General features: G+C 43.7%; 1 protein-coding gene across 3 annotated transcripts in view; it reads left to right on the top strand.

Annotated features, from left to right (window-relative positions):
* WWP2 (WW domain containing E3 ubiquitin protein ligase 2) overlaps positions 1-18,229 on the top strand; it is a 181,078-nt gene that overhangs the window by 24,798 nt on the left and 138,051 nt on the right. For all 3 annotated transcript variants that reach the window (XM_050773320.1, XM_050773322.1, XM_050773321.1), the window contains 2 exons: positions 10,606-10,753; positions 11,098-11,219. In XM_050773320.1, coding sequence (XP_050629277.1) covers positions 10,606-10,753; positions 11,098-11,219 — 270 coding nt within the window. The remainder of the gene's footprint in view (positions 1-10,605; positions 10,754-11,097; positions 11,220-18,229) is intronic.

Below are 18,229 nucleotides of genomic sequence, written 5' to 3' on the forward strand. Positions count from 1 at the left end.
CAGTAGCCAGTTTGTTACCTTCGCTTGAATATTTACTAAACATCTAGAATTTAGCCTGTCTATAGCTGAGGTCCTGGTTTTTCTTCCTCATTGTCTGTATCAGCCTATCAGCATATCTGGTTGACTCGATCCTCAAAATGTGTCACTCAACATTCAGCCACTTCTCACCACCCCTAGGTCGCAGCCTGGTCCAGGCCACCATTGTCTCCACCCTGGGTTAAGGCAGTAGACTCCTGTCCTGTCTCTCTGCTTCTCCGCTTTGCCCTCCTTCAGTTTGTTGGTTACACAGCAGCCAGTGATCTTGTTAAAATGTAAACTGTGGCCAGGTGTGGTGCCTCATACCTGTAATATCAGCACTTTGGAAGGCCAAGGCAGGAGGATCACTTGAGCCCAGGAGTTTGAGACCAGCCTGAGCAACAGAGCGAGACCCCTGTCTCTACAAAAAATTGGAGGCTGAGGCAGGAAGATCACTTGAGCCCAGGAGTTCGACGTTGCAGTAGGCTGTGATTGTGCCACCGCACTCCAGCCCGGGCAACAGAGCAGAGCGAGAACATGTATCAAAAAAAAAAAAAAATGCAAGCTGGGTCTTGTCACTCCTCTGCTCAAACTGTTCAAGGGTGCTCCATTTCACAGTAGAAGCCGAAGGTCCCATGTGATGGGACCCTTCCCCACCCCGCATTTCTCATCACCTGTTCCTGGTCTACATTCTCTCTGCGCCAGCCTCCTTGCTTTTCAGTGAATACACTGGGCAGGTGTCTGCCTCCGGGCCTTTGCACTTGCCGTTCCCTCTGAGTGAAATGCTTTTCGCTGCCTTACTTCCTTAGGCCTGTTCTCAAAAGCCACCCTCTTCCTGATCCCCTGATCCAAAGCCACCTTCCTCATTGACTTCACATCTATTTCCCTCCCTTCTTTATATTTTTCTTCTCAGCCCTTGTCCCTGTTTAATTAATTTATTTCATTTGTTGACTGTCTCCTTCAATAGAATGTATCCACAATAAGAGATTTTTGTCTGCTTTGGTCACTGTTAACTACCCTAGCCGCTAGAACAGTGCCTGACACATAGTGGGCCCTCAGTCAATAGGGCCTGAACGAAAGAATGTTGCTTCGGGTTCTATAGCTCTGCAGCCATCACAGATGGGAGAGTGACTCTCAGTATCTGAGCTCAGGCCCCTCAGCCTAGTCCTCCAGAGGCAAAATTGTGTCTCTTGGGAATATTTTTCTTGAGTATTTTTGAAATGTAAATGTTATTTATATAATATACTCATGTAGTTTAAAAATCTTAATTTTTAATGTTATTTTATTTTGAGACAGTCTTGCTCTGTCGCCCAGGCTGGAGTGCAGTGGTGCTATCTCGGCTCACTGCAACTTCTTCCTCCCAGGTTAAAGCGATTCTCCTGTCTCAGCCTCCCAAGTAGCTGGGATTACAGGTGTGTGCCACCATGCCCGGCTAACTTTTTGTTTGTTTGTTTGTTTTGAGATGGAGTCTCGCTCTGTTGCCCAGGCTGGAATGCCGTGGCATGATCTCGGCTCACTGCAACCTCTGCCTCCCGGGTTCAAGCAATTCTTCTGCCTCAGCCTCCTGAGTAGCTGGGACTACAGGCGTGCGCCACCACGCCTGGCTACTTGTTGTATTTTTACTAGAGACGGGGTTTCACCATATTGGGCAGGCCAGCTTCAAACTCATAACCTCGTGATCTCCCCGCCTCAGCCTCCCAAAGTGCTGGGATTACAGGTGTGAGCCACCGTGCCAGGCCTCCTGTAGTTCAAAATTCTTTCCTCCAGTCCTTCAGTGCTCCTGCTTGGAAGAAACCAATAGTATGTTTCTTGTGTGTCTTTTCCAAGATACACAAAAAGGGATGCATTTTTTAAATTTTGAGAGCCAGTTTGCCTTCCTTGGAAGGAATACTCTTCTAGCAATGTGCGAGAGTGCCTGTTTCCCCACATCTTTACCAGCACAATGTTGTCAGACTTTTAACTTTTGCCTGTTGCATTGGTGCAAGCTTGTGTTCTCAGTATAGTTTTGTTTTTTTTTTTGAGACAGAGTCTCGCTCTGTCACCCAGGCTGGAGTGCAGTGGCATGATCTCGGCTCACTGCAAGCTCCGCCTCCCGGGTTCACGCCATTCTCCCGCCTCAGCCTCCAGAGTAGCTGGGACTACAGGCGCCTGCCACCACGCCCGGCTAATTTTTTTGTATTTTTAGTAGAGACGGGGTTTCGCCGTGTTAGCCAGGATGGTCTCGATCTCCTGACCTCGTGATCCACCCCCCTCAGCCTCCCAAAGTGCTGGGATTACAGGCGTGAGCCACCGTGCCCGGCCCTCATTTAGTTTTATTTCCCACTTCTTTACTTATGCATTTGACTCTTGAACAGCATGAGGGTCAGGGGTGCTGATTCCTTGCTCAGTAAAAAAATCCACATGTAACTTTTGACTCCCCCAAAACTTTACTTACAGCCTACTGTTGACAGAAAGCCTTGCCAATAACAGAAACAGTTGATTGGCTGGGTGCGGAGGCTCATACCTGTAATCCCAGCACTTTGGGAGGCTGAGGCAGACAAATTTCCTTAGGTCAGGAGTTCAAGACCAGTGTGGCGAACATGGTAAAACCCTGTCTCTACTAAAAATACACAAAAAAATTAGTCAGCCGTGATGGGGGGCACATGTAATCCTAGCTACTTGGGAGGCTGAGACTAGGAGAATTGCCTCAACATGGGAGGCCGAGATTGCAGTGAGCCGAGATCACACCATTGCACTCCAGCCTGGGCAACAAGAATGAAACTCTGTCTCAAATGAAACAACAACAACAACAAAAACAACAACAACAAAAGTGGAAACAGTTGATTAATGCGTGTTTTGTATGTTACATGTATTATATACTGTATTTCTACAATAAAATAAGCTAGTGAAAAGAAAATCATAAGGAGGAGAAAAAGCATTTACTATTTATTCAGTGCAAGTGGGTCATCATAAAGGTCTTCACCCTCATCATTTTCATGTTGAGTAGCTGAGGAGGAGGAGGAAGAGGAAGGATTGGTTCTGCCGTCTCTGGGGTGGCAAAGGCAGGAGAAAAATCCATGTAAAAGTGGGCCCTCATAGTTCAAACCTCTCTTGTTCAAGGCTCAACTGTATGATGTTTAGCATCTTTTTTGTTTGTTTGTTTTTGAGACAGTCTCACTCTGTCACCCAGGCTGGGTTGCAGTGGTGTGATCTTGGCTCACTGCAACTTCCGCCTCCTGGGTTCAAGCGATTCTGGTGTCTCAGCCTCCCAAGGAGCTGGGCTTACAGGCATGTGCCACCACACCTGGCTAATTTTTGTATTTTTAGTAGAGATGGAGTTTTGCTATGTTGGCCAGGCTGGTCTTGAACTTCTGATCTCAAATGATCCGCCTGCCTCAGCCTCCCAAAGTGCTGGGATTACAGGTGTGAACCACTGTACCCGGCAAAAGTGTTTAGCATCTTATATATTTAAGGGCAGTTGTATTTCCTTTTCTATGGATTGCCTGTTCATGTTCTTTGCCTGTTTCTTATTACATTATTGATTTTTTTTTGTAGTCTTGAAATATTTTAATTATGTTTCTTGGAGTCTTTTGCCTGCTTCTGCCCTTTTGAGTAGGGAGATGAGTTAGAGTGAACGGATATGGTTTTAAACTGGGGACTACAGACTTTATTACCTTAGCTAATAATTAGCAAGTCTAGCTCAAAGCAGAAGTCGGCCCGTTGGACCTGGTAACATCCTGAGGTCTCTGTTTTGAGGCCATGTTATTCAGCCATGCACACTCATTTCTCTTCTTTTCTTTTCGTTTTTTTTTTTTTTTTTTTTTGAGACGGAGTTTCACTCTTGTTGTCCAGGCTGGAGTGCAGTGGTGTGATCTTGGCTCACTGCAACCTCCGCCTCCCAGGTTCAAGTGATTCTCCTGCCTCAGCCTCCAGAGAAGCTGGGATTATAGGCTCCCGCCACCACACCTGGCTAATTTTTGTATTTTTAGTAGAGATGGGGTTTTACCATTTTGGTCAAGCTGGTCACAAACTCTTGACCTCGGGTGATCCACATAAAGAAAGCTGATAGTGTAACCTGTGGGGTGTGACTGCGCGGTTTCCACCTCCCTTGTGCCTGCCCACAGTGTGATCCTGGTGTTTTAAGGTATATTTTTAAATGCATCGAGGCGCTTAAACGTAGGCCAGCTATTTTATTTGATATTTTACTAGAGAAACACTGAAAAATTGATCTCTGAAAAGCATAGTATAATAAAACAAAAAACGAGCTGTTTGGAACTTACTGAGAGCAGATGCCAGACTCTATTGTGGTCCCTTCTTAAGAGCTTTTTCAGTGTATAATTTTGTCATTATGTGATTTTTGCCTGATTTGTTGACTTTAAAAGCTAAATCCCACATAAAGTCGTGACTCCGTGTGTAAAGATATATTTCATGAAAGAGACTTTCTAGATAAACTTGCTCATGTCTTTGTTTTGGCCTGTCTTTTAAGAACAAGAAACATTCAAAATATCACCCTGCCTGTTAACTGTAGGTTACAAATGTGTCAGAGGAGAGACCTGGCCAACTCCACATTAAGCAGGGGTTCAAACTTAGTATCCCCAGTCGCAGGACAACGTAATGTATGTGATAATAGGTACATGACATAACTTATGTTGTAGTATTCTTTCTTTTGAGTCAGAGTCTCACTCTGTCACCTAAGCTAGAGTGCAGTGGCACAATTACAGCTCACTGCAGCCTCGACCTCCTGGGCTCTGGGAATCCTCCTATGTCCCGAGTAAATGGAACTACAGGTGTGAGCCACTACACCTGGCTAATATTTTATTTTTTGTAGATTTGGGGTCTTGCTGTGGTGCCTAGGCTTGTCTCAAACTCCTGGGCTCAGGTGGCCCTTCTGCCTCAGCCTCCCAAAGTGCCGCGATTATAGGGTGAGCCACTGTGCCTGGCCTTTAAACTGAGTCTAATCATGAGGAAACAATTGTAATCACCCAGTAGATTCTTCTTGTCCACTCCACAGACAAAATAAATTCACTGCTGGGCGCGGTGACCCATGCCTGTAATCCGAGCACTTTGGGAGGCCGAGGCGGGTAGATCACGAGGTCAGGAGTTCAAGACCAGCCTGGCCAAGATGGTGACACCCCGTCTCTACTAAGCCAGGTGTGGTGGCAGGCGCCTGTAATCCCAGCTAATTGGAAGGCTGAGGCAGAGAATTGCTTGCACCTGGGAGGCGGAGGGTGCAGTGAGTGGCGATGGCACCACTGCACTCCAGCCTGGGTGACAGAGTGAAGCTCTATCTTAAAAATAAAATAAATAAATTCGCCGAGACTGTAGCATTGCATTAGAGAAAGAGTTTAATTGACACAAAATAGGCTATACGGGGGACAGAGTTATCACTCAGATCAGTCTCCCAGGAGGCTCAGAGGTTAGGGTTTTTATAGACAATTTGCCAGGCAGGGGACTAGGGAAAGGGTGCTGCTCATTGGTTGGGGATGAGATTATGGAAGTGTGGAAAACGGTCCTCCTGTGCTGAGTCCACTTGTGGGTGGGGCCACAGAATAATTTGTGTCATGAGTCAAGTCACAGGCCCAGGCAAGGTCAGTAGATTGCCAGAAAGTCAGAAAAAATCTCAAAAGACCAACCTTAGGTTCTGCAATAGCGATGTTGTCTATGGGAGCAATTGGGGAAGTCACAAATCTTGTGACCTCTGGCTACATGACTCCTGAGCAGTAAGGGATTATAAAAACTACCTACCTCTTATTAGAATTCAAGCCCCTCCCATAATCCTAACCTTGTGGCTATTGATTAGTTTTACAAAGGTGGTTTAGTTTTGGGAAGAGCTGTTATTATCCTTGCTTTTTTTTGTTTTTGTTTTTTGAGACAGGGTCTTGCTCTGTCACCCAGGCTGGATTGCATTGGCGCAATCTCAGCTTACTGCACCTTCTGCCTCCTGGGTTCAAGCGATTCTCGTATTTCAGCCTCCCAAGTAGCTGGGACTACAGGTGTGCACCACCACGCCCAGCTAAGTTTTGTGTTTGTAGTAGAGATGGGGTTTCACCAAGTTGGCCGGGCTGGTTTCGAACTCTTCGTCTCAAGTGATCTGCCTGCCTTGGCCTCCCAAAGTGCTGGGATTATAGGTGTAAGCCACCATGCCCAGCTATCCTTGCTTTAAGATTAATCTGTAGGCTGGGTGTGGTGGCTCATGCCTGTAATCCCAGTACTTTGGGAGGCTGAGGTGGGTGGATGGTTTTGAGCTCAAGCTTAAAGTTTGAGACCAGTCTGGGCAACATGTAAACCCTGCCTCTACAAAAAATACAAATATGAGCCAGGCATAGTGGCTCACACCTGTAGTCCTAGCTACTTGAGAGGCTGAGGTGGGAAGATCGCTTGAGTCCCAGAGGTGGAGGCTTCAGTGAGATGAGATTGCACCACTGCACTCCAGCCTGGGCGGCAGAGGGAGATCCTGTCTCAAAAAAAAAAAAAAAAAAAAAAAAAAAAAAAAAACTATAAACTAAATTTCTCCCAAAATTAGCTTGGCCCTTGCCCAGGAATGACCAAGGACAGCTTAGACATCAGAAGTAAGATGGATTCAACTATGTCTGATTTCTCTCTCATAATTTTGCAGAGGCAGTTTCACAATCAGAAAAATGTAGAATTTGGTGCATTCTTTAAAACAGCTGGTGGAAGTCTTTAAAAATCATTGTTGCCTTGGCAAAGCTGCTGGGATTATAAAAGAAAAAAACCAAAAAGTTAAACAAACAAAAATCATTGCCATGGAAAAGAAGGGAGGATGTTCTAGATTTTAAAAGATTAAGGAGATAGTAGCCACAGGCAATTTGTATATATTGATTAGATGCTGAATTGGGGGAAAAATAGCTTTAAAAATATGTCTGGGGACTGGGCAGTGGCTCATGTTTGTAATCCCAGCACTTTGGGAAGCTCTGGCGGGTGGATCACTTGAGTCCAGGCAGATTCCTTGAGCCAGGAGTTCAAGATCAGCCTGGCCAATGGGGTGAAACTCCGTCTCTACAAAAAAAATTAAAAAGTTAGCCAGGTGTGGTGGTGTGCACTGGTAGTCCCAGCTACTCAGGAAGCTGAGGTGGGAGGATTGCTTCAGCTGGGGAGGTCGAGGCTGCAGTGAGCCGTGATCGTGCCACTGCACTCCAGCCGGTCTACAACTTACTTTTAAATGGTTTTACCAAGGAAAAATAGTGTGGACACACACACACAAAGACATAGATGGCATTTATCTATAACCTGTGGTGTCCAATAGAATAGTCACTGAAGCCACATAGAACTATTTACACTTAAATTACAATTATAGAGCAATTAAAAATCATGTCCTTATTTGCACTAGCCATATTTCAAGTGTCAGTAGCCACATGTGTCTCATGCAATGTTTTGGGCAGCACTGAAAATGGAACATGTTCGTCATCATGGAAGTTCTCTTGGGTAGTGATGCTATAGACACATAGAACAGAAAGCAAATGTGGCAAAATGATAACAATTGCTGAAGAGTAGAAGAGTATACAGTATCTATTATTCTATTTCAATTTTTCTATAGATTGGAAACTTCAAAATCTATAGTCAGGCGTGATGGGGGGCACATGTAAGAGTTTTTTTTTTTTTTTTTTTTTTTTTTTTTTTGAGAGAGTCTTGCTCCATCACCCAGGCTGGAGTGCGGTCTCAGCTCACTATAACCTCCGCCTCCTGGGTTCAAACAATTCTCATGCCTCAGCCTCCTGAGTAGCTGGGACTACTGTTGTGCCCCACTATGCCCAGCTAATTTTTGTATTTTTGGTGGAGACAGGGTTTTGCCATGTTGCTCGGGCTAGTCTCAAACTCCTCGCCTCAAGTGATCCACCTGCCTCGGCCGTCCAAAGAGCTGGGATTACAGGCGTGAGCCACAACGCCCTGCTTCAAAATAAGAGTACTAAATACCACATATGATCCTAGATTGGGGCCTCGACCAGAACAAATTTTTTTTTGCTATGTTGGGCATTGATAGGACAATTGGCAAAATGTGAATAAAGTCTGTAAATTAAATCTTAGTATTATAAAAAGTTAAATGTCCTGATTTTGATAATTGTGCTATTGGTTATGTTAGAAAATGTGTTTGTTGGGAAATACACCCAGAAGTATTTAGGAGTAAAGGGGCACAACGTCTGTAGCTTACTCTCAGAGTTTCAGGAAAAAATGTGTATGTGTATGAGCACGGATACTCCTCAACTTACAGTGGGGTGACGTCCTGAAAAATCCATCATAAGTTGAACATATCGCAAGTTGAAAATGCATCTGATGCTCCTAACCTGCCTAGCATCATAGCTTAGCCTAACCTACCTTAAATGTGCTCAGGACAGCTAGGCAAGATCATCTGGTGAAGGGGGTACACGGCAGAATATCAGTTGTTTGCCCCTGTGATCACGTGGCTGACTGGTGTTGCGGGTCACTGCCGCTGCCCAGTAGTACCGCATATGACTATTCTGCCAAAAGACCAAAATTCAAAATTTAAAGTACAGTTTTTACTGAATGCGTATCGCTTTCGCACCATTGTAAAGTCAAACGTCCTAAGTCGTGCACCATTTGTAGTCCCTGTTTTTTTAAAGGCATGTAGATCCATGCTCTTACCACCAGGTGGCCTCAGTTAACCTTGGTCCCTGTGTAAATCACTGCACCTCATTTTTCTACCCTGGGCCATCCCTCAGTACCACAAACCTTTGTTCCTAGTACTGTTCCTTTGTCGCTTCTGAATTTAGCCACAGCTGATTTTTTTTATCTGTTGCCTTCTTCCCTTCCGTTCCTTTGGGGCCTGGGGAAGACATTTATTGCTATAAAAAATCTGAAGGCGAATTTGGCCTTTGCTAAGTTGTAGACACCATTGTAGGACTGTCACCTTTCAGAAGAGTCTGGGAGGGATAGATTTGCTTGTACTCAAACAGGGAAGCTCAGGCTAGGATAGACTTGCCATTAGGGGCAAGGGAGCATCAGTTGTATCTCTGATTTGGCGCAGGATGGGAGACGTCTAGATGTGTTGTACCGTAGCGACCTGGCGCTTCCATCAGGGGCAATATACACTAGGATGTCTGTCTACTTCCTCGGCATGAGGCTTGTGTGGCTTTGTGCTCCGTGAGTCTTTGGCTTCCTGGTCTCAAATGAACATCAAAATTGTCGCTACATGAAGGCTATGAGCGGAAGAAGAAATGTAGATGGCTAATGACACATGGCAAAAATATTCAACCTCACTGGTAATCGAAGAACAGCAATAGAACAAATAAGTAAAATTCAATAATGATATGCAGCATGGTGTGGAATCAGGCCGGCTGGGTGCCCAGTGTGGCTTGTAGCTCCCTGGCTATGTAGCCTGGGGCAGTGACCTCGCCTCTCAAGTCTGTATTCTCCTGGGTAAAATGGGGCGATGGTATATTCCCTGCCTCATGGGTTTGTTGTGAGGATTCAGTTAGATAATGTGTGCACATGGTAGAGGGTCTTTAATGAGTACTCATAAAATCTTAAATATTATCTTTATTTCAATTAAAATTTATAAATTGGCCAGGTGTGATGGCTCACACCTGTAATCCCAGCACTTTGGGAAGCTGAGGTAGGCAGATCATCTGAGGTCAGGAGTTCGAGACCAGCCTGGCCAACATGGTGAAACTCCTTCTCTACTAAAAATACAAAAAGTTAGCTAGGCATGGTGGCGGGCACTTGTAATCCCAGCTACTCAGGAGGCTGAGGCAGGAGAATTACTTGAACCTGGGAGGCAGAGGTTGCCGTGAGATGAGATCGCGGCATTACACTCCAGCCCGGGCAGCAAGAGCGAAACTCTATCTCAGAAAAAAAAAAGAAAAATTATAAATTTTGTTATGTTCCCAGGCTGGTCTTGAACTCTTGAGCTGAAGCAGTCCTCCCACCTTGGCCTCTCAAAGTGCTGGGGTGCTAGGCATAAGCCATCATGCCCGGCCTTAGCTGTAATCTTTACACTGTGCGTTTTTAACTCATATGATTTGCAAAAAGTGAACGAGCATATCCCTTAGCCCTCTGTGATGTCTGGTGAAATGAATATACTCCTGTAGCACTGATGGGAGGCTCAATGGGTTTTACCTTTCTTGGAAAGGAATGGGCAGTTTTAAGAACTTTAAAAAGTGTTCATATCCTTTGGAGGAATATTCAAGAAAGGCATGCAGATGTGTGTGTTCATGATAATTTCCCCAGAGTGAACAATTGCAAGCATTCTATTCGACAATGAAAGAATAGTTAACATATACCTATTATGAGCTTATATTGCAGTCATTTAAGAGTGACTTATGGGGGCGAAGAATTTTTAAAGAATTGAAGCAGTAAGAGATGAAAATCTGGAAGGCAGTTTATGGTGAATTGGTAATGATGGTCACCGGCAATTATCCCAGTGGTTTCAGATTAGGGATGATTTTTTTTTTTCTTACACTTCATATTTTTTTGGTGTGTGTATTCACGTTTCTTTAAAAAGTTTTTAGAATCAAGACAAAAATTAAAGTATTGATTTATTTTTTGAAGAAATAACGAAAAAGAGTCAGAACATCTGCCACAGGGGGGCATCTGGGAGCCCTGGGACTCATCTTTGACTTTTTCTTTCTTTCCCAGTGGTGTCCGCAAAGCCCAAGGTGCATAATCGTCAACCTCGAATTAACTCCTATGTGGAGGTGGCGGTGGATGGACTCGCCAGCGAGACCAAGAAGACTGCAAAGCGCATTGGGAGCTCTGAGCTTCTCTGGAATGAGATCATCATTTTGTAAGAGAAAGCCCCTTCTTCTTGAATGCAACAAGATGGGGAAAGAGAGAGGGTGCTCCGAGGGGGTTGTAGGAGGTACAGATTCCCGGTGGCACCTCCGACTTTTTCTGCCTGTGGTACCCAACGTGCCTCTCTTTAGGCATTCCTGCACCATTGAGCTCATAGAGCGTTCATTATTAGCTAGAGGGTTACAGGGTCAGCTTTTGTGGGGGAAAGGAAATATGTGGGTGTCTGCCTGTTTTGGTTCCCCCTCCCCAAGATGTCAGCAGTTTAGTTTAAATGTTTTCTTCTAAGTTATAGGAATGATCTGCTTGGATGTAATGAATCCGGTATTTGTTTTCCAGGAATGTCACGGCCCAGAGTCATTTAGATTTAAAGGTCTGGAGCTGCCATACCTTGAGAAATGAACTGCTAGGCACCGCGTCTGTCAACCTCTCCAACGTCTTGAAGAACAATGGGGGCAAAAGTACGTATGATGAAGGGGGTGCCGACGTGATTCATTGATGGGGATGGGAGGACCTGGCACATCAACCTGGTGTTGCAGTTTCTCCCAGGACTGGGGCTGCGGTACCTCTGTTCTCCTTGGATGCTGAATTTGGAGTTTTAGGAAGGCTGAGGGCTCCTCTCTGCCTCCACTGCAGAGTTTAGCCCTCTCTGTCCAGGGCCTGTAGCAATGGGATGCAGTGGTGTGTTGCCCTTGACCCTTCCTTAGGGACTGGAAACTTTCTGTCTGCCTTTGCTGCTCTTCCCGTTGCAGGAGATGTGTGATATGTTGAATGAAACTGTCAAATGCCTCTAGCCTAAATCATTGCTTTTCTAGCCTCAGCCCTAAAACAGAACAAAGGAGCTGTGTATATACGTATATGTGTGTGTGTGCATGCCTGTGTGCGTGTGTGCACGTGTGTGTCTGGGATAGTTTTACAAATAGTGCCCTGTGCTTACTTGGCATTCAGTAAACATTTACTGGATGTTAGAACGTGATGGACGCGCCATCTGAATTAGCCAACGTGCCTCTACGTCACAGACATATAAATCCTCATCTATTTATTGCTGTTTGTGGTCAGTGGCATGGCCCATGGCTGTGGTATTGGACCCTCCTTCATAAGGCCTCTATTCAGAGTGGTACCATATGTGGCGAATGAATGGCATGTTAAGAAAGGCTCCTTTTTCTCTTGATGTCTAGAAAGTATTTTCTGAAAGTGGATGTAGCTTAAGAGAGAAGTGGGGGCAGGGAGCATTGCGTCCTAGCGAGCGTGTTGCATTCATTTAAGAGTCTTTCTTTTCTCTCCAAGCCTTTCCTTTTAAGCAATGGGCCACTTGAAAGGTCTTTGAGCCTCCTCTGGTCTTTTCTTTTCTGCTGGGCACATGGAGATGTGCTGAACCCATTCTGGCCCGAGGAACTGTTTAAAACCAGAGATGTGCCTCCACTTTAATCCTGCAGAGAACTCCCTGATTGCTTTGTCTTCTGAGTTGGTGTTTATTTTCCCAAACCCTAGCCAGCCTTTTGTAATTTGATCATCAGGGAGAATTCTATTTATTTCAGTATTTGGAAATCTACTTGTGGATAGCCTCACATTAGGATGCAACAACCAGCATGAGGGTCCTTTTTTCTTCTTCTTTTGCCCAGCCAATATGCTTTTGCTTTCAGTTAGCAAAAGTCCTCGGAGAAATTGTGAGCTACAGAAAAGCACATGGATACACAAAGAAAACAAAATTTGCCCATAATCACAGCACCTAGTAATAGTTACTGTACTGGTTTTTCTTTTCTTTCTTTTCTTTTTTTTTTTTTTTGAGATGGAGTCTTACTTTGTTGCCCAGGCTGGAGTGTAGTGGCACAATCTTGGCTTATTGCAACCTCCACCTCCCAGGTTCAAGCAATCCTACTACCTCAGCCTCCCAAGTAGCTGGGATTACAGCTGTATGCCACCATTCCCAGCTAATTTTTGTATTTTTAGTAGACATGAGGGTTCACCATGTTGGCCAGGCTGGTCTTGAACTCCTGACCTCAGGTGATCCGCCTGCCTCGTCCTCCCAAAGTGTTGGGATTACAGGCGTGAGCCACTGTGCCCAGCCTGATAGTTATTCTTAATATTTTTTTAAAAGCAATTTTATGGCCGGGTGTGGTGGCTCATGCCTGTAATCCCAGTATTTTGGGAGGCTGAGGTGGGTGGATCACCTGAGGTCAGGAGTTTGTGACCAGCCTAGCCAACATGGCAAAACCCTGTTTCTACTTAAAAAAAATACAAAAATTACCCGGGGATGGTGGTGGGCTCTGTAATCCTGGCTACTCAGGATGCTGGGACAGGAGAATCGCTTGAACCTGGGGGGTGGAGGTTCCAGTGAGCCGAGATTGCACCATTGCACTCCACCCTGGGTGACAGAGTAAGTCTCAAAAAAAAAAAAAAAGAGGGATTTTACTTTAATTAATTAATTTTTATTTTTATATTTTATTTATTTATTTTTTGAGACAGGTTTCTCACTTTGTCACTCAGGCTGGAGTGCGGTGGTGCGATCTCGGCTCACTGCAGCCTCTGCTCCTGGGCTCAAGTGATCCTCCCACCTCAGCCCTCACCCCCTAGTAGCTGGGACTGCAGGCACACACCACCATGGCCTGGCTGTATTTCATATTTTTAATAGAGAGTAGGTCTCATTATGTTGCCAGGATGGTCTGGAACTCCTGAGCTCAAGTGATCCGCCTGCCTTGGCCTTCCAAAGTGCTGGGATTACAGATGTGAGCCACTGCGTCTGGCCAATTAATTAATTAATTTTTTTTTTTTTTTTTGAGACGGAGTCTTGCTCTGTCGCCCAGGCTGGAGTGCAGTGGCGTGATCTCGGCTCACTGCAAGCTCCACCTCCCGGGCTCACGCCATTCTCCTGCCTCAGCCTCCCGAGCAGCTGGGACTACAGGTGCCCGCCACCGCGCCCGGCTAATTTTTTGTATTTTTAGTAGAGACGGGGTTTCACCGTGGTCTCGATCTCCTGACCTTGTGATCCGCCCACCTCGGCCTCCCAAAGTGCTGGGATTACAGGCGTGAGCCACCGCGCCCGGCCCAATTAATTAATTTTTAAATTGAGATGGGATCTCGCTATATTGCTCAGGCTGGAGTGTAGTGGCTGTTTACAGGCACAGTCACAGCTCACTATAGCCTCACACTCCCAGCCTCAAGCCATCTTTTGCCTCAGCCTCCAGAGTAGCTGGAACCACAGGCGTGCATCACTATTCCTGACTATTGTTAACATTTTGACGTATACATTTTTGAGCTTTTTATCTTTTAAATAATTTTTTCCCCTCAGATCCTTGTTCTGATCTTCTTTTATGTTTGTAGACATATATTGATGTTTATGACATCAGTGAAACTAAATTGAGGTTATACATGAATATATTTTGCAATATGCCTTTTTCTCTTTAAAAATGTATCAATATATCTTTGTTTTTATTTATTTATTTTCTGAGATGAAGTCTTGCTCTGTTGCCCAGGCTGAAGTGCAGTGGTGCGATCTTGGCTCACCACAACCTTCGCCTCCTGGGTTCAAGCGATTCTCCTGCCACAGCCTCCCGAGTAGCTGGGACTACAAGCGCCCACCACCATGCCCGGCTAATTTTTGTATTTTTAGTAGAGACAGGGTTTCATTATGTTGGCCAGGCTGGTCTCGATATCCTGACCTTGTGATCCGCACGCCCTGGCCTCCCAAAGTGCTGGGTTATTACAGGCGTGAGCCACCATGCCCGGCCTATATTTATTTTTAGTTGTGATAAAATACACATGATGTAAAATTAATCTCGTTTATAAGTTTTAGGTGTAGTTTAGTAGTGTTAAGTACATTCACCTTGTTGTACAGCCGTCACCACCATCCATCTCCAGAACTCTTTTCACCTTGCAAAACTCAAATTCCGTGCCCATTAAACCATGACTGCCTCTCCTCCCGTCACACCAACCCCTGGCAGCTACCCCTCTACTTTCTGCTTCTGTGAATTTGACTTTTCCAGGTAGCTTATGTTAGTGGAACCATACAGTATTTGTCCTTTTATGACTGACTTATTTCAGTCACCATAATGTCCTCAAGGCTTATTCGTGTTGTAACACGCATCAGAAGATTTTTCTTTTCTTTCCTTTCCTTTGTTTTTTTGAGACAGGGTATTGCTCTGTCTCTCAGGCTGGAGTGCAGTGGCGCGATCTCAGCTTACTGCAACCCCTGTCTCCTGGGTTCAAGTGATTCTCCTGCCTCAGGCTCCCAGGTAGCTAGGATTATGACAGGTGTCTGTCACCATGCCCAGCTAATTTTTGTATTTTTAGTAGAAACAGGGTTTCACCATGTTGGCCAGACTGGTCTCAAACTCCTGACCTCAAGTAATCTGCCCACTTTGACCTTCCAAAGTGCTGGGATTATAGGCATGAACCACCGCATCTGGCCCAAGATATCTTATTATGTATGTGCAAATATACCAAAATCTGAAATCTGAAACACTTCCAGTCCCAAGCATTTCAAATAAAGGATACTTAAGAGACCTGTACAATTTACCTTCCCATCAGCAGTGGCTGAAATTGCTGGTCTGTATTGTATCTTGGCATATATTGGATATTACTTGTAAAAAAAAAACACCTTTTTTTTTTCCTATTTGATAACTATCAACATTATGATGGATTTTCTTTTTCTTTTTCTTTTTGGATGAATTATTTTTATTTTCTTATTTTTTACTCTTTTGCTCTGATCTCCTGGCCTTTCACTAAGAAGTATTTTAAAGTATATTCTAGATGTCCTGACATATTATCCTAGATTCTTCAGCATGCATCTTGTTAAAACAGGACATTTTGTTTATTTTAATTCTACTTTTTTCTATTTTTTTTTTTTTACTTTGAAACATTTACATAAAAAAACAGAACATTATCTTACACAATTACCATATCATTATCACATCTAGCAATAGTGACATGAATTCCTATTTATATCCAATAACCTGTTCATAGTTTCACCATTTTTCTCAAACATGTCGTTTTGCAGTTTTACATTTGGTTTGCTTGAACCTGGGTTTGGGAATGTCCATTCATTGATTGTTCTATCTCTGAGGTCCCCTACTTCCACCCTACTTTTTTTTTTTTTTTTTTTTTTGTGAAAGCAGATTTATTAAGTAAAGGAAGGCAGGGCATGGTGGCTCACACCTGTAATCCCAGCACTGGGAGGCAGAGGCAGGTTGATCACCTGAGGCCAGGAGTTCGAGACTAGCCTGGCCAACACAGTGAGACCTTGTCTCTACTAAAAATGCAAAAATTAGCTGGGTGTGGTGGCGAGTGCCTGTAATCCCAGCTACTCAGGAGTCTGAGGCGGGGGAATCACTTGAACCTGGGAGGCGAAGGTTGCAGTGAGCTGAGATTGTGCCACTGTAGTCCAGCCTGGATGATAGAGCAAGACTCTGTCTCAAAAAAAAAAAAAAAAAAAAAAAAAAGAAAGTAAAGGAATAAAGAATGGCTACTCCATAGGCAGAGCAGCCTCCACCCTATTTTTTAAAGCTATGATTTGTTGAAGGATACTGAATGATTAAAAAAAGTGTTTATTGCCCTATTCATGTCCTTTGCTCATTTTTATATTGAAGTGTGCATTTTTCTTTTTTGGTGTTGAAATAACTCTTTATATGTTAAGGTTATTATTCTTCGTCTTACCATTGGTAAATGTTTTTCCCATTTTTCTTTTGCATTCTAACTTCGTATGTTTTTAACTTTTTGTAGTCCAATCTGTCACCCTTTATGTTTTCAGCATTTTCTTTCATGCTTTGGAAGGCATTCCCCCTTCTGAGATGAGGTAAATGGTCACCTCTGTTTTTCCCTAGGTCTTTATGATTTTATTTTTTCACATGTAATTCTGCATCCAAATGAGTTTATTTTTGTGCCCAGTATGAGTAGGGATCTAACTTATTTTTTTCCCTAATATGTAACTGATTGGTTTAGCACTACTTATTGAATAATCCATCTATTTCCCAAATGACTTGAGTTGCTTCAGCTTATATTAAAAACATATGTGTACTTGGGCCTGCTTAGGGACTTTCCATTTAATCTATTGTTTTATTAGCCTTTCCAAATCACTCTGTCTAAGCTGTTGTAAAATTATGTTTTAATACCTGGCAGTTAAGTTTCTCTTTTTTTCCCAAAGTCTTCTTGCTTCTTTTCTTTGCATACATCACATCACTAGATGAACCTTAACAATTTCGTCAGACTCTCCCCTCTTCATACTCCCCATGCACTCCAAAAAAATCTCTTGAGATTTTATGGAGTCCTGTCATATGTAAAGTTAATGTAATGGGGAATTTTCATACTGAATCTCCCCACCTAGGAACATGGAATGTTTCTAAATTAATTCAAATAATTTTGAAGTTATCTTTAAATAGATTCCACTTTAAATTTTAAAAAGCTTTGATATTATTTTCAGTGGGATCTTTTCTTATTCTGTCTTCTAACTCAGTATTGTTGGTAGATGGCTGTTTCTGCATTTTCTTTGTAATCTGTCAGTTTACTGAGTTCTTTAGTATAGGTTTGCAGTAGTTTCTTTTGAGTTTGCTTGGTAGACTTTTTTTTTTTTTTTTTTGAGATGGAGTCTCACTCTGTCACCCAGGCTGGAGTACAGTGGCATGATCTTGGCTCACTGCGACCTCCACCTCCTGGGTTCAAGCGATTCTCGTGTCTCAGCCTCCCAAGTAGCTGGGATTACAGGCGCCCGACACCATACCTAATTTTTTATTTTTGGTAGAGACAGGGTTTCACCATGAAGGCCAGGCTGGTCTCGAACTCCTGACCTCAGGTGATTTGCCCACCTCGGCCTCCCAAAGTGCTGTGATTACAGGCATGAGCCACTGCGCCTGGCCTGCTTGGTAGACTTTTATGTGAGTTGTGACACTGATAATTTTGTTAATCCTAAGAGATAATTATGTTTCTATTTTGTGTTAGTTGCTTTGCATAAAACTTTCTGTTTTAGTGGTGATAGAGAAATGCCCTTTAGTAAATCACTTCTAGGTGTAAGGTTGGGTATTAGTAGCCTTTTTCTTTATTCTTCTTTTTTTATTTTATTTTTGGCACCTTTCTGACTGGGAATCTTTTTGACTTATTAATCATTGCAGGTTAAAAAAAAAAGTCAGGAAGGATGTTGAGTTTTTTTTGAGACTGGGTCTTGCTTTGTTGCCCAGCCTGGAGTGCAGTGGCGTGATCACCATTCACTGTGGCCTCTACCTCCCAGGCTTAAGCAGTCCTCCCATCTCAGTCTCTGGAGTAGCTGGGACTATAGGTGTGTTACTAATTTAATTTTTTTTTTTTTTAAGAGATGGTATCTCACTGTGTTGCCCAGGTTGGGTGTTGACTTTTTATCAAATATCTGTTAAGCAACTGTTGGAATGATGATATGATTTTTCATCTTTAAATTATTATATTAATTTTCACGACTGGGCACAGTGGCTCCTACCTGTAATCTCAGCACTTTGAGAGGCTGAAGCAG

Source organism: Macaca thibetana, chromosome 20 (genome assembly GCF_024542745.1).
Source record: "Macaca thibetana thibetana isolate TM-01 chromosome 20, ASM2454274v1, whole genome shotgun sequence".
Taxonomy (NCBI): domain Eukaryota; kingdom Metazoa; phylum Chordata; class Mammalia; order Primates; family Cercopithecidae; genus Macaca; species Macaca thibetana.